Here is a 24,266-nt window from a genome sequence, read left to right as displayed (position 1 = left end):
GCTCCTTGCAACCGTGTTGGTGGGGCCATGCTGTGAGCACGCTCCTTTGGGTTAAAAAATACCAAGGAATGGTATTTTTAGGAAAGGCGGCATCATTTTCTTCTGGACTATGGCCAAGCAACACCAAGGCTTGGTCAGCAGTCTGTATTTCCACCCGCTAGCTCAAGGGGAAGGCAGCCCGCCACTGCTGAGATGCTCTGCTTTGCGTAGGTGGTGCCTGTCCATCCAGCTCCTCGTGCCTCGCCGGCGGCTGCAGGACCTCCCCTTCACCCTGTGCCTCCGACGGCGCTGGGCTCGCCACAGCTCTGACCACTCGTGTCAGGCCTCCAGAGCTGATAATAATAATAATTTAGTTCCTGATTCAGCTGTGCGTGTAAGTGCACGTCTGACTTGGAGCGCCCAATTAAAGTGAAGTGTGTGCTCCAGGACCTTGCTAAATGGGAACCTCAAAGCAGGATTTGAAAAAGCCAAGGAGACATTAAAGTAGTCACAGCAAACTCTTGGTTCAGGAGTGTTGTGATTAATGTCATTTGCTACCTCTTTTGGCTTAAAAGACAAGGAGTGGTTAAAATAAAAGAAACCTCAAGTTGAAAGCATTGCAAAAAATCAATTAAAACCCATGTAGCTGCATTTTGACCCGGAGCAAAATCTCAGACATAACAGAGAAATTACATAGCCTTAAAGAGAAAGAAAGAAAGAGAAGGTTTTACGTGTGGTATTGCTGAGGTATTGCCTGAAGCTGTGCTGAGGTGGCTTCTCCCCCGGTACCTGCGGAGACTGTAACCTCCCTGCAGGAGCAGGGGGAGCGGGTGGGTGCCCCGGCCCTCGCCGTCGCTCCCGGGCCCTGTCCCGTGGGTGAGCGGTCAGGGCTGAAAAGCCTTCCTGGAGGACCAAGCGCTGGGTGGTGGGATAACTCCTCCACTGCTTCAGCCTACGGGACGGAGATGTCTGCGCCGGGGCATCGCTCCGCTAGGCCCTAACGAAACGGGGGACAGCGGGTAGGGCTGCTGCGGCTCCCGGCTGGGATTTCCTGGCTGGAAAAACGGATTGCTTTGGGATGCTCAGCCTGGAGGACCCCTCCAGCGGTGCGGCACCTGATGCGGGGCTCGGGGCTGGGGCTCCTCCCTTCCAACACCCTCCTGGGGCTCCAGCCGCTCCCACGCCCCCAGGGCTCAGACCCCCTCAAGAGCTCGCACCAGTTTGACCCTGGATAAAGCCCCCAACAGCCCCACACTGGTTGTCCTTGGCCCAGAGAACCCAGGTGGAACAACTGGGGATGTGCGTTAAGCCGAGCTCTTTCATTTGGCTGCTGTGTTTGAAGGCGCGTCCCTTCCAGAAGCTCCAGGTCTGTCCCCTGAAGTTAAATCTTCATCTTGATGAAATCGACGGTGAAACTCCCGTCAATTCCTCCTGGCCTGCTCTTTGCTCTTCGGGAGGAAAGCGGTGGCCGTAGGGACAAGCGATGCCATTTGAAAGGCCTCTTCAGGCGGGGAAACAGCTCTTGGTGCTCAGCCCCACAACTACCCCAGCCCGGTGCCGCCTCCCTGTGAGGATGTGCGCCGGGAGGAAGGCAGCCAGCGCGCTTCCGCTGCGTTTAATAAAAAAGCAGACTGAATAGCAGGCGCGAGGCGGGAGAAGGCACCCCTGAACGCTGTTAAATACCCGAGGACACGCCACGCTGTGCTCGGAGACCGAACGCAGTTTTGTGGGTTTTCTTCTGTTTCTTTTGCTTCCTTTCCCCCCACCCCGTCCTCTTCTCTTTTGTTTCATTTCCACTTCGGGAAGAGGGGGAGAGGACAAGAGGCAAATTAAGAAAAAAAGAAGGAGGGGGAGAGAAAAGGCTGAGGCCGTGACACGTTTTTCATTTTAAATAAATGACTGAAACAGAATAAATCCCTTTTTTCAACAGAAGGAAGGCTTGTCATTAAGAAAAATAACAACAACCACCACAACTTTCTCTGCCTGCTGCTGCCCCGAGGGCAGCTCAGCCTCTTCCCCGGCGCCCCGGGGAGCCCCCCCGCCGCCCGCCGCCCCGGGGGCCCTCAGCGCAGCCCCCCGTGGGCGGCGGGACCCGCACCCGCGGGTGGGGAGCACCCCCGGCACCCCCGGCCGGCCCGGCGGCGGCGGCGGCGGCGGCCCGGGCCCCGCCGGGGTCCCCGGCAGCGGGGCGGCGGCGGCGGCGGGGCTCCCCTCCTCTGCTGTTTTTTTTTGTTTTTTTTTTAATTTTCAGACGTTAAATTCTTTTGCAAACATTCATGCCTTAGGAAGGGCTGGAACAAAGCTCAGCTGCTCCAACCGGTCGGACAGGTAAGCAGACTTGTTGACACCGTTATGTTTGCAGCACGCATGCTCCTTCCCAAGTTTCCTGGTGCATTTTTCTATTCCACCTTATGAAACTTTCCTCCCCCCCCACGCCCCTTCCCCTCCCCTCCCCTTCCCCTCCCCGCTCCTCGGCGGCTCTGCCCGGTGCCTTGCGGTCCCGCTCCCCGCGGACGCCAGCCCAGCGCCCCGCCGGGCTGCGGGCGGCCGGCGGGGTGAGCCGCCGCTCCGCTCCGCTCCGCTCCGCTCCGCTCCGCCGCGCCGCTCCCAGCCGCTCCGTGCCCGGCCGTGCCGTGCCCAGCCGTGCCCCCCCTGCCCTCGCCATGCCCAGAGCCTTCCTGGTGAAGCGCCGGAGCCCGCAGCCGGCGGTGCGCAGCTGGGATGGGCTGCCCGACGAGGAGAGAGCCGACACCTACATCCCAGGTACGGCACCGACGGGCTCCCTCCCCCGGCACCGCTCGCCGCCGGGAGGGAGAAGGAAGGGAGAAGGGAGAAGGGAGGGAGGGAGGGGGGTCCCCGCCGGACCCCAGCCCTCGCCCCGCTCCCCGCGGGCTGCGGAGGGGGCTGTGCCGGGCCCGGGGAGCCCCGAGGGGGCGGGCGGCGGGACGGGGAGGGCCGGGGGAGCCTCCCCGGCCGGCGGCGGGGGCGCCGGGTCCGGGCGATGCCGCCCCGGTGCCTGGCACCATCTCCCACCCCGGGGGTGGGCGTGCGTGTGTGTGCGTGTGCGTGCGTGTGCGTGTGTGGCGGGGAAGGTGGGAAACCTCGTTTGCATGAGAAAGGTGGCGGGGGGGAGGAGAAGAAAGGACCCGGGGCGGGGGGGTGATGCCCTCCTGGCCTCCTCCTCCTCCTCCCTCCTCCTGCCCTTGCCCGGGGTATAACGGGAAGGCGGCGGAGCTGGCTTGTTTGAACTTTGGGACCGTTCGTGTTTGAGTTTCCGATTGCAGCGGGAGCCGGGGGATCCTCCCCCGCCGCCCGCGGCCCGCCCGCAGGTTAAACACCGGGGCTCGCCGCCTCCCGCCGCCGCCGCCGCCTCCCCTCCCCGGGCCGCGGCTCCCGGGCCCCCCCTCTTGATCGCATCCCCCTCCCCGCTGCAGGCGGGGTCGGCTGCGTGCTGCTGGGCTACGAGGACAGCTGCAGCCTGGAGAGCAGCGGGAGCAGCGGCACCCGGGACGCGGAGCCCAGCGACCCCCCGACGCCCCAGCCCGCCCCCGGCGACCTGGGGACGGCCGGGGGGATGCTGCTGGACCTGGCCGTCAAGCGCCCCGTGGTCAGGTCGAAAATCAAGGTAACGGCCCGCCCCCCTGCGTTCTCTTCCCCGGGGATGGGGTGACCCCACGTCGAGGGGACGGCGGGTGACAACAGCCCCTTGGGCTCTCTCTGCTGGAGGTGACAGCTCCCGTCCCACAGGCCGAGACGGAGGCCCGCGAGAGCGGCTGGCGGTGGGATGGCAGCGGCAGGGCAAGCCTCATAAGCGATGTACCGTAATCTTCCAGTGCCCTTTGCCTTCCCTTATCCCCGCCTGGGACATGCTGCCCCTGACCTGCTTGGCTCGAGTCCCGCAGGAGCTCTGAACCCAGCCAAGAAGGACCAGCCCTGGCAGCAAGGAGTCATGCCCCACGGTGCGTGGGTGGATCTCGTTCCTTAACGTGGGGCCTCCTTAAAAGGCCGCCTTCTAGGCTGTAGTCAGAGCCTTCGCCAAGGGAGGCTGTGGTGAATCTTCTCAACGCCCCCCTGCCCTCGTCACTTATCGAGATAGCAGCTAGGAAAAGGTCCTTCTCCAGAGTTGTGAAAGGCCATTGCCACCTTGAGATGGGCCTGCAGGCTTGGGTGAAATGAAGCAGTTATCTGTCCATTAACTTGGCTGAAGAGCCTCTCCGCTGCACAGGCAGGAGCTGGTACTGACTGGGTGACCCCCAGCAGAGCAGAGCGGTGGTTTCAGTCTCCAGGCTGAGAAGATGAATCGCTCATGGGCTTCTCCGGGTACTGGAGAACCCAAGACCGAGCTCCCAAAGCTCGGTGGTGATGCAGATGGGGTGGGAGGACCACGTCCATCTCTGAACATCCAGGGTTCCCCTCAGCAGAGGTGGAGCCAGGCCACCCCAGTGCTAGGAAGGAGGAGATGTGTTTACCGGTGGCTAGTTAACACCTCGTTAAACCCTGGGCTGTTGCTTTGCCGGATGGAGCTGTAAAAACTCCCACCGTCTCTGCTGGAATGACAGCCTTTCGGCCACTGTGTTATTAATCTCATGATTAACGCTGGGTTTTCACCCTGCTTATGTGCCGCCACATGAGGTGGAGCCCTACCTGTTGCCCAACAGATACTTCCCAGCCGGCTCCCCCTCTAGTTTCACACCTCGTAGTTTCGCAGCTGCCTTTTTTTAAACGTTTCTTTACAATTTCAGGTAGGGTTGCTTCAGTAGTAAGTGAAGGAGGAGGATGGGAAAAGTGAGTGGCTCTTCGGGGGAAAAAGAAACCCCAAACGTATTCTTCTCTTTATGAAGAGCTTGCCTTGCTGCTGTTTGACCTTAACCTACTTTGTATAATTTAACCTGGGCCATTAGCTACAGTCACAGCGAAACCTCGTTTCGGCAGAGTTGGGTTTTCTCAGCGTGCCACAGAAACTCCCCAAAAGCACCACGAGAGCCGATGGACGTGTGTGCGCGGGGCCGCCTGCTCCGCTGGCTCTCCTCCGTCCCGAGCGGCTGGTGGCGAGCACGTCTGCTCCCCCGCCAATAATTAAACTAATAGCGAAGTATTTGCATCTTCCAGACATTAAGCCTTCCTTCTGAGGAACGCTCTTCCCAAGAGCTGAATCATCAGTGTCTCCCTTAGTCAAGTTAGGTCATGGTGTTGGCGCAATATTTTTGGTGTTAGGAGCGGGAATGAGGAGATTAACCCCTAATGACACTCTGCTGTAAATTAACGAGCCCAGGAGACCAACGGGAGGAGATTAGTGCCATTGTTTCAGTCTCTGCTGAGTCAGCGCAATGCGCCTTGGTTTATCTGGCCAAACCTACCTTCTTTTTCACCGCTGGCCAGTTTTTGAGGGACCCACAGCAGCTGGAAGCATGATTAGCGAAGGCGCCGTGTGGGTATGACTTTTCTCATGCCAGGGAGGGCCTCCCGCCTCTGACAAGGAGTCTGAATGCAGGAGTAAACACATGTGCGGCCCCACGGAGAGGTGCTCGTAGCCTTATGTGTGTGCTTACGGGTGTAGCTGGACGAGGGTCCCTGCCTCTGGGAGGTATATCCAGCGCACAGGCTTTGGTTTAACTCCTGGAGCCAAGCTGGCCAGCGTTGCATCAGTCCCAAACCGTGCGCGTTAAGTCACCCACTTGATTGCAAGGGAAGCGTGAAGGTTTCACCTGGCAAGAATCTCCCAAACGCTTTCACTTTTCATTTTGAATATATCCCAAGAATTTTTTAATGCCACAGTAAGCCATCCCTCCTTATTTTGTTTGTTTTCTGTTGGTCTTTGTCATCTCGATGCCTACTCACCCTGTCCTCTTCCATTCCTCAGTTCACCACTGGCACCTGTAATGATGCTACGGTGCATAGCTGCGAGCTGTGCGGCAAAGGCTTTCGCTTGCAGCGGATGCTGAACCGTCACATCAAGTGTCACAGCCAGGTGAAGAGACACTTGTGCACCTTCTGCGGAAAAGGCTTCAACGACACCTTTGATCTGAAAAGACATGTCCGGACCCATACCGGTGAGGACGCGCTGCCCGGCGGCTTGTGGATGGCTCTGGGTAGCGGGAGGTGGGAGAAGGGGTGAGACGGGATGGGGACGGGGCGGAGGGTAACCCAGCAAGACAATAATACAAAGCCCAGGTAAACAACATTTGCAAAAAACCAGCGTGGATTTGCAAAAAATAGTGGTGGAGGAAAGGGAAAAATGTGAGTGTGGACAGATAAAAGCCCCGGGACTAATGAAATCTGAGGAGAACTAATGAAATCCGTGTGAGGCAGCGTGGGTGCGTGAGCTGCCATCCAGGGCCAGTGGAGATGTGGACGCGTGCTGCTGTGCCTGGGTCAGCGAGGCCGGGGTGACCCACCCGGGATAGCCCACCCGGGGTAACCCACCCGGGGTAACTCACCGCACGTTATTGCGAGTCCAGCGTGTACCGGCGAGCGCGGGCGGGCCGTGGATGAAAATGCTTTGCCCTCTAGAGGCAAGGAGCAGCAGTTTCTTGGGTTTTTTGCGAACCTTCCCCGCTGGCCATCCCACGGGATGGGGTTATGGCTTGATTTTGGCACTGTCTGGAGAAACCAGAGCGTGGTTTGTGCTGTGCCTCCGGTTTCCTTAGGATAACTAGGCAACACATCTGACTTCTGCTAACCCTGCGTGCTGCATTCCCGCCTGCTTCGGGCTACCAGCTCCCCTTTCGGAGCTGTCTCCCTCTGCATATCCAGCCACCCAGATCAGTTTGGCCACCGGGCTAAACCGTCTCTGCTCACTTACCGTGCGGGTCACAGCATGGGTTGAAAATCAGAGGCAGCGGGTTGAAAATCTCCTGACAGTGGTTCCTGCTCTGGATTAAGGGGGAATAAAAAAGTTGCCTGTAACCTGGGCTACTCCCTGCTTGCGTCTACACCAGATGTACAGGCATAAACCGAGACCGCTGTGATTTAAGCCTGGGATGGCACTGGAAGAAAGAAAAATCGTCCCTTTCCCTTCTCTGCGCACTCTTGCTCCCCAGTCGCTGCCCCGGGCCAGGGGGATGCACTTTCTGTGGCTGCTCTGCAGTGGGGTTGGTTCCTGAGCCCACCCCAAACAGCAGCGGTTGTGTTTCTTTGAATCGGACCGGTTGCCTCAGGTCCAGCTTACTGGTCACAGAACCAGCGCTTATCCTAACCTGGAGCAGGGAGAAGGCCACCTTTTTGTTTCTGTTTCTTCTTCTTAGTGGAAGTGATGGCTTAAATACCTACCAACCCTGTCCTCACCAAGCAAGACGCTTTCTGGCAGGCCAAGCTGGCTGTGCTTGGGAGGCTCTGAATTTGCGCTGTAGGGCACCCAGAAGATGCATCCACCGCATCTGCTGGGCATGTTCCAGCTTTCCACATTTGTGTCGCTTACGGGACCTGCCGATTATTTGGGCTCGCTCTGCAACGTCCCTTTTTTGGCTTAGGCACTGCTAACCAGGTGCCCTGCTAGAGGTGACGCAAGTATGTTGGTGGGCAGGAGTTGTTTCTTAGCAGTAGAGCTCACAAAAACAATGCTGCCCGTTTCGATGGGAAAGCGTTGGCCGGAGCCAACGTTTTGGACTGTTTTGGTTTGTTTGCAAAGCTTTCATGTGGAAAGGAAAGCCGCTGGCTGCGAGCAGGGAGCTGCCGCTGGGGTATGGCTGAAGTGTGGAGTCGGTGCTTCGGAAAGAAGTCATTTTTCAACCTGTCCCCTCATCCTTTGAGATTCAGAAACTAATGCCGAGAGGGTCTCTGTTCAGAAGCTAAAAATATATCTACGCTGCGGCAGGTAGGGTTGAACTCGCTATGCGGGAATGGAGCCAATTTTGCAAAACTCTGGAAGGGAGGAAAGATCTTTGTACTGGACAGGAGTGAAAAAACACTGTCCTGGAAATGTGAATCTTATGGTTAGATTGTCCCCAAATTTACTAGAAGAAATCTGGCATCACTATTTCTCCTCTCTCACATATATTGTATTTGCCTGGTGCCTTGGGTCATGGCGGGGATGAAGGCTGGCTGCAGCAGCGGTACCGATAGCGTTTTGGCATGTATCTTTTCCAGGCTGAAATATGGCATCTCTAAAAGAGGTGGCCTTTTTTATGTCAAAGCGGATTGCTGTCAGGAAAGCTGGGCTATATTTGAATGTTAAAAAGAAACCAGCTAAGCTGGAAGTGGTAGCATTGGCTTTATTTTGTAGCTAAGGGTGCTCATCTACATGTGCTTTACTGAATTGTGGTGTTCCAGTGGAAATTGTCGTGCAGTGTTTGTAACCAGACTGTGCAACAGCAGGGTAGTGTCAGGCAAAGTGAAAGCCATAACGTCCCAGTCTAGCTTCACGGCATGAGCAGGCTTAAACATTAAAAAGTAACTAATATACACAGTAATATCAAATTTTAAAATGATTCCTGAGTAACGAAGAAGTTCCCGCAGCGCCAATGGGCTGTGCCACCCTGGCACTACCCCTCTTGCGCTCGCACTCGTGCCTGTGGAGCACTGTGGGCATCAGAAACCAAGGACGGTGAAGGTTTAAATTGCCTTCGGATGAGCATGAAACGGCACCCAAAATACTGTTTGCAAAAGGTACGGTTTTGTGTGTGAATTCGTATGGAGATTTGGAGTTTCCTTCCAATTAATGTTTAACGTAACTGAAGCAGCCTCACAGCAGTAGGCGTTGGGAAACCTTAGTCTTGCCAGTTGAAGCCAGTGCACTGGGATAACCTCTTTTTACAAGACTTGCAAAAATGCAATCGAGATGCTGCTTATTGGAACTTCTAATCAGTTTGGATTTCTGCTAGAAAGATCAGCGACCGAGAGGTGAACTTGACCCAATCCGATCACAAAGGTACAGCTGTCTGCACGAACACGGGCGCTTTGCCCCTTTTTGCTGGGCTGTTACTCGCCACAGGTCCAATCCTCCACACACTCGCGTTTCACCTTTCGTCAGGAAAAGAGAGGGGTTTAGGTAACTCAGTTTTAAGGCTGGCCTTTGCCTGAAAACTTATGGAGCCAGTCTAGTAAGTAAAATCACAACTTTTTTAGTTTTTGCAAGTGTCGATAGACCCTCAGCTATCTGTCGTTCAGGTACTGGGAGGCTGTTGTTGTTAGATCAGCGCTGATTGGTGTGAAAATGGATACTCTTTACGGCTCAGTATTTTTTATAACGTTGGTTGTCTGTACTGACCAAAACTGCTCGGGCATTCAAATCACAAGCCAGCCCCTTCTCCCTCCTCTGGAGACACCTGTAATACCTATTTCTTTCATCTTGATGCACTTCTCCTCTAGAACTCAAGCTTGTGATCTCAGTCGTCACATCTGCATTCTGTGAAAACGCTCCCACTCGTCTGAAGTGCTGTGATTGCTCTATGTTCGCGTTGGGCTGCCGTTCACTGAAGCCTCGTTAAGCTTTGCTCACTAAAAGAGAAAAATTAACCGAGATACAAGATTTCATTCCTTATAAAAGCCAAAAGGAAAGGTTGGCTGAAACCGATAGTTTTACTTAATCACAGGACTTCAAAAAGTCGGGGCTCTAAAGGAGTCAGTTTTACAAGAGCTGAAAAGAGCTGCTTCTTTAGGACCAAAGCGCCGCTGGGCACCTGTTATCCTCAGCATCTGCCTACGTCTTCTCTAACTGTTTCTAGGTTTTCTATTCCTAAATCTATCAACCCATTCCTGAAAATTTTAGCCCAAAAGTAAGATGTTTACTTAGTTAGTTCCTCGGGCTAGTAGCTGGCTGCTGCTAGGTATTTGCTCAGTAGGCCAGAGCCTTGCTCTTAGCCAGTCCCTTAGCCGGCTGTAAGAAACGCAAATCCGAACGGTAATCGCTGTCTTTTAACCTTGCAGGAATTCGCCCTTACAAATGTGAGGTTTGCAACAAAGCCTTCACCCAGCGCTGCTCCCTGGAGTCCCACCTTAAGAAGATTCACGGCGTGCAGCAGCAGTACGCCTACAAACAGAGGCGAGATAAACTTTACGTGTGCGAAGACTGCGGCTACACGGGCCCCACGCAGGAGGACCTGTACCTACACGTTAGCGACGTTCACCCCGGAAGCGCTTTCCTGAAAAAAACCTCAAAAAAACTCGCAGCGGTTTTGCAAAACAAACTGAGCCCTGTCCTGCAGAGGAACTCCAAAGATGACGACAAAGATGAGTAACGCGGTGGATTACAGCGGTCGAAAGGAATGAAGTTTACATGTAGGACTATATATATATTATTTTTTTAAAAACAATTTTGAAAGAAATCCCTGAAATGAAAGGGATGCTTTTGTTAATGGGACTCTCTTCATGTCGGTAGAACCTCAACTTGAAAGAAATATTCCCATATACGATGCAAACATGACTTTTTTTTTTTATCTGGCCAAAAGAAAAAAGGAAAGCTTGGAAGAGGCCATCACCTCTCGGATAGAGTATTTACTGAACTGACAATCGGGCAACCTGTTTTCTGTTTCAGCTCTACCACACGTCCCAGTGGCCACTTACAAATAAGTTCACCTTTCCCCAGCGTATTTTGTAAAGATAATAACCGTTACCGCCCGTACAAATTATTTTTGAGAGGTCTGGGTGAAAAGTGCCATGTAAGAGCAGCTACTAGTACATTGTTCTATGCAAAATGAATTAAAATGGTCTTAAGAGCGGGAGTACGCTGTATCGGTAAATAAGATAAAATGTGCAAATAACCTTAACTCTGCCCCCCCCGCGCAGTAAACTAACGATTTATGGAAGCGTGATCCAAGGCGAGCTGAAACTTTTTTTAAAGGATGCAGAACTTTTTCCTCTCAAACTTTCTTTACTAGCAAATGGCATTACTCCAGGGCAGACTTACGGTCGTGTTTTAGGTACTTTAAGCTGTGAACTTATTTTATCATGTTTAGATTTAAGTGGAACCTTAACTCTGATGTTCCTGGATTTGTCACGCTCACTTTGGGGATTATTACTACGTCCTTTTAACATACATCACTATCAACCCAGAAACCCAAAGAAAACACTTTAATGACTTGAAGATATGTATTTTTCTGTCATGATGAAATGCAGTGTTTTGTGTATTTTTATGGTGTGTATGTGTGCGTGTGTGTTCGCTTAGGGATTTATTTTCTTTTTAATGATCAGGCGCCTGTTCACTAACACAACCGAGCGGTGCAGTGCAGTGAAGGGGGGGACTTAGCCTGTCTCTGCCTCTCGAGACCAGCGCAAAGCTGTAGGCACGAACCTGGCCTCGGGTCTGCAACCACTGTCAGTGTAGAAGGCTCCTCGTGAGACTGATGCTACAAGGGAAGGAGGTGGCGATGATGATGATGAGGGACTGGTACTACGTCTCTGTGCATTTAGGACCCCCCTCTATCCTGCTCCGGCTCCTGTTGACCCAGGGCAACCGAGCGGGTAGCCTATAGGGACTAGCGAGTGTAAATTTAGGGATTTTAAAAAAAAAAAAAAAAGGGGAGAGGGATGCCCATATAACTCGTGTCGCTGAAACCGCCTGACACTTTAAGACTCTTCAGAAGCTGCTGCAGCCTTCCCTGGGAATTTGGGTGTCTACCTTAGGAGCGACAGGGCGGGGTGGTAACTTCCCCGGCAACCAGAAGGTGCTCTGGTCCACGCACGGGTTATTCATCTGTCTCTTAACTTAATGGACACGGCCGCTAAACAGGTTTTACATCAATTTAAACGCATAGCGATTAATGTATTTCATTTGTAAACTCCAAAAATTCATTTCGTGCTCAAAATAAAGCTGTACGTTTGGGGAGGATGCGCTGTATTCTATATACATTGAAACAACAGCCGAAAAGTAACCCACCTAAAATACAGAGTTGTAGCCAGGACCTTCATAGTCATTACTACTAAAATGACAGATTCTGAGCGTCTCTGCAAGAATCATAAAAATCATCTCAGTCTGCCTCAGTTTTGTACAGGCATCTGCTTAGGTTTTTGTGGGGAAAAGCTTCCAGGGGCTTTAAAGCATTTCTAATAATATTAATACTTTATTCAGCCCAATTGTCGGTGCTTGGGACCTTGAAAACGAGGATAATAAAGTGACACTACTGTGTAAAGAACAAACTTGTCATCCTGTATAACGGGAAAGTTCGCAGAATACTTTAATAAATGGAAAGTCCATGGAAAAAACATCTGAGGTAGATAGATAAAAGAGATCCTTACTTTGCAAAAAGAGCTAAAGCCCACGCAGCGATCCCCAGTCATTCTGAGATCGTGCCATCAAAACTGAAGAGGATAAGCGGAAGGTCGCTCACTCTGCGCACCGCTTGCGTGCTTGCAAATACATCGACACTTGCCTGGCGAAGAAAAGCGTTAACAGCTGGATCAGCCCCTTGCGCTGGCGACGCTCCCCTGTGACCCGCGCAGCGAGGGCTCCGTCGTGAACCTGAGCTCTCGAGTTCAGCGCGGAGGCGGGACTGTTGTAGAGTCCATCGGAGCAAAGCGACTAGCGTTCCCCTGACTGCCCAGGACTCGCGTGCTCAGCTCCGCTGAAACCTCAGCCCTTGCGCTGGAGCCGTGGGGCTGCAGCGGAACCCTCCCTATCTAGCTGGAGACACATTTTGTGCGTGTGCGTGCATGTTGGGTTTTTTTTCCCCCCGTCCTGTAGCTCGCATTGCTTTTGATTTCCCTCCAATATCTCTGCCAAAGCATGTCCCTGCTGAAAAAAAACGCAGACACGTGAAGGTGGTCCATCAATGTCAGAGAAAGTGTTCACTGCAGCAGAGAAAAGAAGCAGGTAACAGTACGCAGAAGAAAAACCGCTCTGGATGGAGAGCAAAGCTCTGACAAGCTGGATGCTGTAGCTGGAGTAACTGCCCTGATCGTCTGGCTGGTTTTTCTGCAGAGGACAGATCCGCCCTGTAGCAGATGCCTTGGGCATGTCAATTTAGCAGTCTGGCAAGTTAGTTTAAACTGGTCACAAAGCGGGTTTGAGTTTGCATGATGTTGGCAACGGCCAGTTCTGTTACGGGACGAAACTGGCCCTAGCGCGTGCCTCTACGGAAGTGTTGCAGAGCTGATGCAGGGATGCCGGAGGCAGCCAGACTTTCAGACGTGCCAGGCACCAGTAGCTTCCACCGCTACTCTTTGAAGGCTGCCTGCCTTCTGCTGGTGCTCCGATGGTACAGGCTCATCCGAGACTTAAAGACAGGTTTACAAACTAAGATTGCTAGTGACGCTGGCAGCCTTCCTCAGACACAAGGCTTTGGTTAAACAAATGAACACGGGGAAGCCAACAGGCGCCCGTGCTGCCCAGGCTCCAGCCTCGTCCTTATTCACTCAGAGGCGGGATGAGGCTGACATCTTACGTGGTTCAGAGACATCTCATGGCTGTATGATGTGCTAATGAAGGTGGCAATCCCACCCAAACGCTGCCCAGCTCTTCCACGCTCTCTCGATTTATCCAATCCCAATCAACACAGGGAATTTGCTACATTTCATCACCTCCTGCTTCTGCCCAGGGCATCTTACCTCTTGCTTATGCCCAACCTCTTTGTATCCACAGACGTATCTTTTACAGAAAATTGACCGTGTTCAGTGACGTTGAACCACCCACTCGCTAAAATTCTGTGATGTGGGAAGATACTTGTAAAACAGGTAGAACTTCTGAGCGCTCACGCAGCGCCATCGTGGTTAGTCATCTCTGAACCCAGTTTCTCAGTCTCCCTGTTTGTCTTTTTAGATAGAAATCTAATTAAGCACAGAGTAATCATACCATCACCAGACTAAGTTTGAATAAGCAAGTACCACTATAACTAAGTTCTACTGCACAGGTTTCCACAGTTCAGTACCCTGAAGGAGCAGAGATTAAGCACTATAGAGGTTTAAGTTTCTTCAGCAGAAAGCCTGCACATTGGTTTTTTTAGGTACGGTTCTGGCTGATGTTCTTGAAGCTTATGGGTTGGTCGTATTTTTATTTGTAATCTGCAGGGTTGCTATGAAAGCTCATACATACAATTCACAGAAAACAAAGAGAATGAGGAAAAAAGCTTTCCAGGTGTGCAACACACAAAGCAATATCGCCTGACATCATCAGGGCTTATTCATAAAATCAAGTCTATAGACAGAGAAACAAGCTTCAAAAATAACTCTTCTGTGAACATTTATTCACAAACCTATTTAAAAAAAACCCAAACAACCCCACACCTAAAAAAAAACCCCAAACCCCAAGCCGCAGTTCTTCATTCCTCAGAAGGCCCTGCTTCAAAGTCACAAGCCTTTTATAAAGACACTTCCTCACACTGGCAAAGGCTGTAACTCAGCACAAGATGGTTCCACGTGGGCAGGCTCCCTGTGGGCTCAGACCCACAGCAGAGTCAGGAGAGCCCAAGACAGTTGCAGACCTGGCCTGCACAGAGCCTCACGACCCAAGGTACAAAGCCCCTTTACACTCTCACAGTTCCCTTACGCGGGCCGCGCAGCCTGTTACGAAACCTGCAGGAGGAGCCACTAGAAGTTGTCAAACTTCCCACCTTTCCGAACACTTGCTGGAAATTTCTAAGTGCATCGGTTACAATTCTGCTCCTCTTTCACTAAGCCACTTCTGTTAAATGATCACTTTGCCGTAGCATTTTAAATAAGTGCTTATGAGAACTTTGGTTATAATTCTTAGCGCAGTTTTTCCAGTTGTTGCTGTAAGAAAAACCACAAATAGTAACAAGCCTGTTAATAGATACCTTTGAGATGAGCAAGAACTAAGCTGACTGAAACCCAGTCTACTATATTCATTTGTTTATTGTTTGCATTTCTCTCAGCTCAGACAATGCAGATGTCATTTTGCTTTAGTTCACCAACTTCGTTTTCAAAGTCTCAGTTCTGCAACAGTTTTCTTCTCCAAAATGACAGAAGAAGGATGATTTAATTGAACAGTCTTACTTGATAATAGAAACTTTCCTATCAACCTCAGGTTGTATAAACAATGTGGGGAAAAACAGAGATTAATTAAGTCGGCTTTGTCCTGCCAGGTCCACTGAAGTCACCTATAACGTAACCAAATACACATTCCCCACTCCGATTTTTCTTTCTTTTTCTTTGGGAGGGGGAAACCACTGATATCAAGAAATTAGCCAAAGTTACTCAAAAAAGAATATGTATTAAAATGGAAGGTTTAAACAAAGGATTCTTGCTTTGGCGCTGTGCTCAGACCACTTGCCTCTGCGTAGCTTAGTTTGGGTCGTTTCTGTCCATGTACTCTTCAAGGCGCAAAAGCCACTTATTCCAGTACTGCGAGCACAGATTGGGATCCATGAAATGCGGATGCGCAGGGGAGCCATTCTTATAGGCAACCACAATGAGTCCACAGCTAACCTACAGTTAAAAACAGAAGGCTGTCAGAAATTTCAATGTTAACAGGCAACTTCAGTCAGCAATTCTGAATGCTAAACCTCACTGCAAAACATCATCCTTAACATGTATGTACCTTAAATAAGAAACGGGGAACAAAAAGAGCAATAATTTACCATAAAATACTTGGAGACTAACATTCTTAATGCTGAGAGTTCAAAGCTCTGACTGACCGGTGAAAACTGGAGGACTCAAACTCTGAGTATCAGAGTGATAGGGTCTATTTAAACCTTCCAGATGCTGGTAAAATTCCCAGAGACTGACGAGGTTTTGCCTGGGGTCATATAACCAGACTGATGCCATTCTCCAGCATCAGCCTGAATGGAAATGGTTACTTAGGTGTGTTCTGGCATCTTTCATACCTGACAAACAGCTCTGATCCAAACCCCACACAGCTGCTGGGGTGAAGAGAAAGCGGTGGGGGACAGGAGGCTAATAGCAGAATCCTAGAACTACTGCCTATATTTCACTCTGTAAGGACCATGTCTGTTAAGTGCTTGTGTTTACTGATCTTTATAATATTCTAGAAAGTCCTCTGAAGAAACTAATTACCCTGCTCTCTTCTGCTTTCTATTTTCCCCCTTCAACGCTTTGTATTGAAATAACAGTCCTTCAGGCCAAGCAGGACTGGCTAGAATTGCGTTTGGAGTCTTTAAAAACATTATTCCACTGTCTTCTGATTAAGCGATTGACAACACACTGCTTTCCTCTGAGGAAACACTGTACAGCTTCCAAACACTCTAAGTAAATCACTTAGTCCCTCGTTCGCTAGTGGGATACAGCAACACATGATGTGAGCAACGCCCTCTCACCCCATTTGCCTGTTTGCACGCTCTTTTCCTTTACTCCCTCTCCTCCCCCTTCCTACTCGACACAAGCAAAAACCACACAGAACAAAGCACTGGGGGCTGCCCAGATGCCAAGTCACTGTGAGTTCATCTGACCTCCTAAGACGCTGAGCATCCCTGGGTCCCACTGAGCAGTTCCTGAAAACCACTGAAAATATACTGCTGACAGGCAAAGGCAGCAGGAATAGCAAGAGTAGTGGAATTATTTCACAGTATCTCAGCTTAACCTGATCTAAGACTGGGCTGTTTTGTTACAAATCCTACCAAGAGTAACATGCTGGACAGCAGGTGCTAAAGGCAGTAAGTGGGGAGAAACGAAAATAACGTGGGCGCTGCTGCTTGTCTTGGCAGGCAGCAGGCCTACTGACCTGGAAGTCATAATTGGCATCGTGATTTATGGCTCCAATATATGCTGCAACCTGTAATGGGTTGTCAAAAGTATTCTTCAGGGATGGCTTTGGTTTCTCTGAAGTTTTCCAGTCAATCACACACAACTGGCCTCTGCATAAGAGAACAAGACAGGACAATGTTTTAAACTTCAGTTTAGCCATAGTAAGAAACAAGGGATGGGACAGCAAAGAAAATCGTATCACTTTCAGCCTGTTTCACCCTGATGTCATGTTGCTCATTATTACGTCTAAGTAAGTCCCGTCCACACTGGTAGTTTAGATCTCAAAAAATCAAGACTTACTAATGTCTGCTGCAGTTCCTGGTAACTGCTGAGGAGCGCTTAACCCTGCCCCGCTTACGCCCTGCTCCATTAAGGAATCCTCCACAAGAAATACCAGAACTTCTGTCATCGGGTTCACCTCCAAGTCCGTTTTGCCGCCCTTATAGATCTGTCCAGCTTCCCCCCAACAGCTCAGCAACACACCTGCCCCAGCCTGGGACGCAGCCTCCCATGCGCCACGGAGCGCCACCCAACGCTGGCATTACCAGGTTTCTTAGAGAACCAGTACCTCACCGATACTTAGCCACGCAGTCTACCAGGCCCAGGTACTGAAGAGCCTCATGCTGAACTGCACTTTCCAGAGCTTTCACTTCGCTGATATCTTTTAAGACATGTTGCACACTTGATAAGTAGCCAGAAATAGTGATGTCTTCTCTCTGCTCCTTAGTTGCCATCTCTTCAGACAGGAATATAGATTCCAAAGCTGCATGAAAGAGCTCTCCTTGGAGGAAAAGATCTAAGAAAAATGTGAAAAAAACCCCACATTTTAGACACTACTCATAATACCCGGTGGACTGGTGTTCTAGATATTATACAACATAGCTCTTAAACCCGTCCTGTTTTTTGTACTGAAAGCTTGAGGATGTGGCGAGGAGACGGGAATGATACAGAAAAATAAATTGTCAACAGTGAAATTAGTATCTCTTATATTAATGCTTACTTTACTTTTTTAGTCTCACTAATTACTCAGAAACAAAATATGATTTTTAATTTATTGTTTATCCACAGGCATGTGTGAATTGCTATGAATTAAGAATACTATGCTAGGCTGCATTTGCTTCTTTTGCTCTATTGGTTCACTTGAATGGAACTAATTTCCTCCTGAATGGGTGGGCATATTCTAGGAGTAAGGGCTTCTCTCAGAAATGATTGAAAGAAAGATAAATTTTAAATAGTTATGCAAGGTTTGTTATGCCACCTTATTCACTGATGTGGTTAGTAACTCAAAAAGCATAAACATGGGATATTTAGTTTTAAAAGCATAGTAATTCATGTAAGGAGTGCTTGGGTGTTTATCAACCTTGCTACAAGAGGCTATCTACTATCCCCCAGGTCCTCCCAGATCCCCTTCAGTCCTACAGCTTGGAGGAAGTCACATTTGTAGGTCTTATGAAACAAAAACCTCTAAATGCATGGCAATTTCATAGAAGAGGCTATATATACTGGATAAACAAAATAGTCACTGAAGAACTTCAACATAAACAGCAAGACACATAGGTTTTTAAACATGCAAGATGATATGATTTCAAAATGCTTATTTCCATCTCGTTACAAAGTAGCTTTGTATCTGCAAACAGGCTCAATAACATCAGCTGGAAAATATCTACTTGTAAATAGATACTAGCAAATAGAGAAATAAAGGAGAGGCAGATAGGATTGAGCAAAGAATGTCTACAGTCTAATTCTTGTTTCCCACACATTTCTAAATCCATTTTAGCGGTCCTAGAACAAATATCAGAGCTTAGATTCATTGCTAACAGGTGTGCTCATAATATGCTCTCGCCCCTTGAAATGGAAACAACTTGACGGATTTCCAAAGCACTTGACTTGTAGGGCCAGATACTGCAGCTACGCTAGCACGTCCCAGCCAGCTATCCAGACTATCGCTTCTACTTTGCAATCACACTGTGGTTAGACTTACTTTTAGTATACTCTGCAAAACCATCTTTTCCAAGTTCCAGTATCATTTTCTGCTTCCATCTTTCTAGATAAAAGGCTTGCTGCGGAGAAATGGTCTGTTGAAGAATACGGGTAACACTGGGCATTTTTTGTTTTTGTAAAGCGATTTTCATGGGGAGGTTTGAATCGCTGTTGAGAAGGGGAATTCTCTTGTTGGGGTTTATTAAAGGAACCCAGTTCTTGGGAGCTTTTGTTTCAGCTTTAACTGGAGGTCTGTGTTTATCCGGTGGCCCATATAACAAATTGTCTTCTTCAAATATTGTCTCTGGCGTTTGGGCACTGGTTTTGTAAGATGTAACAGAGTAGACCAAGTTCTTGTATTTTTCTTGGTCAACTTGTTCATAACTGTTCACTTTTTTCTTCTTGCTGTAAAGACACGCAGATGTAGCCAGACACATATATGGGAATTGCTTTTGGCAAAAAGGTATTTGAAAAAGCATTTCCAGTTTCCCCGGTTTCCTGGACAGTAGCTGTAGGAATTTCATTCTGACAAGAAGCATTTGTGGGTAGTTAGAATTTTCTTTCTTCTGTTAGGAACAGCCTGTAGGTTACCATATTTTCCCCCTGTGGAAAAAGAAGTTTATGATTTCCACAGTCATAAAACTCTACCATCAACCATTTTTGCCCTTTGCCAAAAAAAGAACTGCTATGGTCATAAAGTGTCTTCATACACTTTATGCCACCAAAACTCCTTTAGATAAATAATGCAATAAAAGAACCAATAAGCAGTGAAAAGGGGAAATGATCCTGAAAAGACTCAGTGCTGGTCCGCAAAATCTGAAACGGGGCAAACGCATAAAGATGTTGCAAGTAGCAAAAGCTGCAGCAGAGGATGCTCTTACAGCAACAGGATCAGAACTGTCCTGAAAGTAGACACAAAAACCTGATGTGCAACAAACAACCTCCCAGAAGAGGGAGGGGGAAATGAAAAAAAAAAGGGCTATGCAGAAGAGAATGAAGCAAATCCATTGTTGTGAGGTATTAAAAATATCTAAGTTTATAGTGGATGCCCAGCTTAAGGGGACTGTAGGAAGAGTTTTTTGGAGACTAAAAACATATTTTTCTTTTGTATACCTAGGACAAAGCAGACAGCAGCAGCACATGCATTCTGAAATTGGGAGACCCAAGACTGGGAAAGCCAAAGAGAAACCAGATGTACTGCAAGTATCTTCAGATTCAAATAAATCTTTTAAAGATCAGAGTAAAATATAAGAGTATTTTTCTAAACTGAGTTTCAAACATAGCTGTGTTCTAAGACACTTAGGAAGTTTAAAAGCAAAACCAGTATACCAGTTACTGTTCACAGCATAGCTTTCAAAACTCCATTGTAACTGCAGTGCTGAGTCCTAGGAAAGTTTATGCACATGGATAAAATGTAAGCACTTGAATAGTGGCACTTAAATCAACACTAAATACTTGCAGAATTGAGGCCTGATTCTCCTACTCAAAGTTATCTGCTTACCATTACAAAGTTCCCTTCCATCCACTGCAAACAAAGAATACAGGCAATGCACACTGCCAACTAACATCAGCATTTTGTTCGTGAAAACACTTCAACGTTACTCTTTTCTTTCCCCACACTCCTTACGCAGGACTTCATACACTGCCCAAACCGTAGGCGCCACAGAAAACAAAAATGGAGGAGGAGGAGTTATTTTGTACGGACAGATCCTGCGCTCATGCAGAACTGCAGTGACACCAACGTGTGGGTGCAGGCATCTGTCACACAGAACAGTTTGCAAAAATGGGGCTGGATCAGCTGCAGCTGATGAGATCAAGGCATCTTGTAACAAGAGGCTGAGACCTTGGACTCGGGTTCCGTAAATATTGTTCTTCAACTGTGAAGGACAAAACCCTCCATCTGTAGACGTTTAATCAGGAGTCAGCAGACACACTGCTTTTTTTCTTTACTGGCTTTACATTTTCACGCTGACTTTGCATGGTTTGGGCAAATAGTAACTGTTCTGTAACCTGATGGCATGTAACTGATACAAAATTAACGTGTGAAAAGCAAATCTGAACCAGAAAAACACACTTAGGTTGGATCAGAACTTTGCATCACACAGCAGTGGCATTTCGGACCCAGTACCAGGTGCCCTACAGCCAGATTTGCCACACTGTTGTCAGATGGTCTCACTCCGTCTTTAGTAAGGGTTTCCTACAATTACAATGTATGTCAATCAAAATAGTTAATGATTTTAAAACTGCTTCATGGTCCATAAGAGAGTAATAGAGGAAAACAATGAAAGTACCAGATGGTTAATTCTGCTACTGATTTTTTTTACAGTCTGATTAGATATAAAGCAAGCCACTTACAAGGGAAACCTTACCATTTAAGATACTTTGAATGTGTCACTTCCCTTTTTTAATAATTAACGTTATACTTAATATCGAATCAAATCTAAATTTGCTTTCCTTATCCAGCAGAACTGGGCTAGGTGGAGTTGCACTTGTTTTCTCATTTTCCAGCGTTCAACAGCAAGAACGGACATGACTCTCACGCTGAGCATCCTCTGACCTTCAGATTCCTGTCAAAACTACTCTCCTGCCTCCACATGAGAAAAGCGCAGTCAGGTGCATTACGAAAGGACAAGCCAGACAATTTCTACCAATTTAATGCCACAAAAGTATGCAAGTTTCGCCAAAAAATAGAACAACCCGCTTTAGACAGGTTACACAGCAGCAAGAAATTGAACTATGTTCTGTAACTTAAGTTCTGCCCTGCTTCACTTCGTGAACATGTGAGGAAGTTTTACAAATTTAGGTGAAACAACCAAATTTTTTGTTACCTCTCATTTCTTATATGATGTCAAAAAGCTGTTTCTACAGCTTGCTAGAAATTTGTAACAGCATAAAGAGGTACTTTTTATGAAGTATACATGTTTCAATTTTTCAGTTCTCCTTGGGTTTTCAGTCAGCGAGTTTTGTACATCTTCACTATTACTACCAATTGTTCTAATAAATTTACTTTTAAGAAGGTCCCCATGTTTTGTCATTTGACTATCATAAAGCAGCTCACTTCTGCAAAGCTGCTATGCCAGCATTTACAGTAACTCATTCTTCTCAGAAGACAATCACATTTTTTAATAGATTTTTTGGTGTTGGAATGGGGTCAGTTACCTGATAGAATCTGCCCCTTGCTGAAAAAGAAATAATGAGCAATGTTAGCCCATTACAACAGGTGTCAGTTTGCTGCAGGAAGTTACAAAAAAACAGTAAAAGCAGCAAGGGATACATAAAGGTCAGACTTTAATACCATAAGCAAATTGCTTCACCAGATTTTTCCATCATAAAAAGCAGTGCAGAAAAATTAATCTCTCCTCTCTTGGGGTTTACCTCTAAATAGAGCTGCTGAAGCTGGAATTTAAAAGAAAACAGGAAAAAAAACCCCTCTCATTCCAGTGTAATAGTATCCAAGCTTGTAGTTTCTCAGGCTATTGTTTGATGACCATTAATATGCTTACCCAAGTGCATTAATCAGAACAGAATAAATGCTGGGTCAATGACTGTGTATTTGTTACATTAGCCAGAGAACAAAAGAAAAAGTTTATTCTGGCTTTGTGTCAGCTGCAGGAAGTAAGATGATACCTGATCGAGTATAAAGTTCACTTCTAGTAAGCTGCCCCCTCAGTATTTTTTAAGGAATAAATTTATACCAGGTCAGTGCTTTGAATCATAGGGCTATTAAAATATGCAATATTATGAGCCCTAGAGCTAATTTACTATAACACTGATGCAGTGTTTCAGTAGTGTCTAGTACGAATTTTAAATTAACAGCCTATTTTGTTCTGGAGTAATATCTGTGGAAACATTTGTGCACTCTGTGAACTGAACCACTGGGAAAGGGAGAGTTTGTCAGCTGCTGTCCTGTTCTACAAAAGGAAAGAGGTTCTAGGATTGCTAAGAAATAGAGAACGCTTGTATCTAGCAGAATAAAGAATCATGTGTTTTTCAATAAATCACAGTGGCATTTCTGTACAAATAACTTACAAGAAAGAAACGGAGTTGGAGTGGTCTGGATCTATTCCCATACATGAAGAACAGAATTTAATCGGTATTTCTCTCAGGGGAAGTGTCTCCCTTCTCTCTGAAACAGTTTGTGTTCAAAGACTGGTAGAATTGCTTCAAGTATTGCATGATGAGCCACACTGAAGAACTGAACACAAATAAAACAACCTGGGGGAGGAAAAAAAAAAAAAGACGACTTCTCTTAAGTTCTCCAAGCCAGTTGACTTTGCAGCTCCAACAACAACTGCACTAACATAACTGAGAAAGTTTTTCCAGGATAGGAATGAGTGGCCTAAGTGAGGGAAACAAAAAGGATTACTTAAGAACATGTTCACATCCATAAAAAGCTTCCTCCAACTATGATTTCAGACAATAATGAGTATAGACCTTTCTCCACTGTCACCTATCAAGCAAACAAAAGCCCTAGTTTACTTCAGAGATAATAAGAAAGAGCACTGCTAAACATAGGTACAGATCTGTTGCCCTGTGTCCCTAATTTGAGGGGAGCAAATCCACTGATGAAGGTATAATTTTAAGTTAACATCACAGGCTTTTCTCTGGGAAGAAGTATTACTATTTGATGTAGAAAGACAACAGTAACCTACCTTCTTGGTCGGAATGATCACTTTCTCTTTTTTCTGGTTACAGCTTAATAATGCAGGGCTTTGACAGCTATATCACTTCTAGGACTTTGCACATTTGCCCATTTCCTGCCCCCAGCCTCTCTTCCTTGGTTCCTTGCAGTTTGTAAGCTAAATCGCTGAACCTATCCAGGTTAAAAATACACTTCCCTCTTTTGGGAAGTTGAGGGCATGGGGAGAAAAAGGAGATTTAAATTTAGCAACCCAGTTTAAAGCAGAAACCCACAGAGCTACACTAGACCAAAGGGACAAGAAGCTTCAGCACTGGGAAGGGAATTGCAGGGAAACAGGGTTGCAAAGTCTGCGTTTTTGGCAAAGCAATCTGTGAAAGCACTGGCCTAATATTGGTGACCAGCAAGTGCCCTCCAGCAGACAGACAGCCTTTCTGCAGAGGCACCAGGCACCTGAAAATCACAGATAGTACTGGACAGCCTACGCTTATGTGGGGCTTCCCTCTCACTCCCTCAGAGATAAGTCATTCTGGACAAGAAGCCCTGCTGGACGCCGGCCTGCCCCACTGCCTCAGCGGGCATGCCCACCCAGCCACGGGCAGCCCTGCCATGAGGCCCGCTCGGTTACAGACCCGGGGGCAGGGGTGGGCACACGTTTGCCTGGCTGGGGTGCAGGGATAAGACACGGGAGCAGGGAGCTGGAGGCTCAGCAGCCGGGGCTGGCTGCTGCTCTCCCTCAGCTAACCCAGGCCTGGCGGAGAGGCCGGCGTTAAGGAAGCGCCCTTTCGCCTCACCACCACAGCTACCAGCGGCCGGACAGCCCCAGCCCGCCTTCCCTTCCCCTCTCCACGCTGCGGAGCGGGGCAGGTGCCCGCCGAGGTGGCCCCAGCCCCCTCACGAACAGCACCCCCGAAGCGGGAAACCCGGTGCCACCGTTACCTCAGCGCCGCGCTTCCCGCCACCGCCACGGCCGCCTCTGCGCAGGCGCGCTCCGGCCGCCGCCAGCGCCCTCACCGCGCCGCGCCCCGCGGCCTGACGGGATTTGTAGTTCTCCGCCCCCCCCCGCCGCCGGCCCCGG

General features: G+C 48.6%; 2 protein-coding genes across 4 annotated transcripts; one reads left to right on the top strand and one right to left on the bottom strand.

Moving 5' to 3' along the window:
- Positions 1 to 2,446: 2,446 nt before the first annotated feature.
- Positions 2,447 to 11,026, top strand: OVOL2 (ovo like zinc finger 2). Its single transcript, XM_087776979.1, has 4 exons — positions 2,447 to 2,742; positions 3,414 to 3,604; positions 5,840 to 6,029; positions 9,844 to 11,026. The coding sequence occupies exons 1-4, from the start codon at positions 2,643 to 2,645 to the stop codon at positions 10,152 to 10,154; spliced, it is 792 nt and encodes a 263-aa protein (XP_087633105.1). The 5' UTR covers positions 2,447 to 2,642; the 3' UTR covers positions 10,155 to 11,026.
- Positions 11,027 to 14,701: 3,675 nt separating this feature from the next.
- Positions 14,702 to 24,196, bottom strand: MGME1 (mitochondrial genome maintenance exonuclease 1). Of its 3 annotated transcripts, XM_087776975.1 has the most exons (7): positions 24,128 to 24,193; positions 23,202 to 23,389; positions 22,579 to 22,764; positions 18,551 to 19,152; positions 17,143 to 17,365; positions 16,547 to 16,679; positions 14,702 to 15,294 (listed from the first exon to the last, which is right to left on the bottom strand). In XM_087776975.1, the coding sequence occupies exons 4-7, from the start codon at positions 19,086 to 19,088 to the stop codon at positions 15,151 to 15,153; spliced, it is 1,038 nt and encodes a 345-aa protein (XP_087633101.1). In that variant the 5' UTR covers positions 19,089 to 19,152; positions 22,579 to 22,764; positions 23,202 to 23,389; positions 24,128 to 24,193; the 3' UTR covers positions 14,702 to 15,150. The 3 variants fall into 3 exon arrangements, with proteins under 3 accessions (XP_087633101.1, XP_087633102.1, XP_087633104.1); XM_087776976.1 differs by lacking the exon at positions 23,202 to 23,389 and having other exon boundaries at positions 24,128 to 24,196; XM_087776978.1 differs by lacking the exons at positions 22,579 to 22,764; positions 23,202 to 23,389 and having other exon boundaries at positions 24,128 to 24,162.
- Between the last annotated feature and the right edge of the window lie 70 nt (positions 24,197 to 24,266).

Source organism: Nipponia nippon, unplaced genomic scaffold (genome assembly GCF_047370975.1).
Source record: "Nipponia nippon isolate SJK-2023a ecotype South Korea unplaced genomic scaffold, ASM4737097v1 scaffold_4, whole genome shotgun sequence".
NCBI lineage: Eukaryota > Metazoa > Chordata > Aves > Pelecaniformes > Threskiornithidae > Nipponia > Nipponia nippon.
Note: the sequence above shows the minus strand (reverse complement) of the source record. Positions and strands in the feature narration are given on the sequence as shown.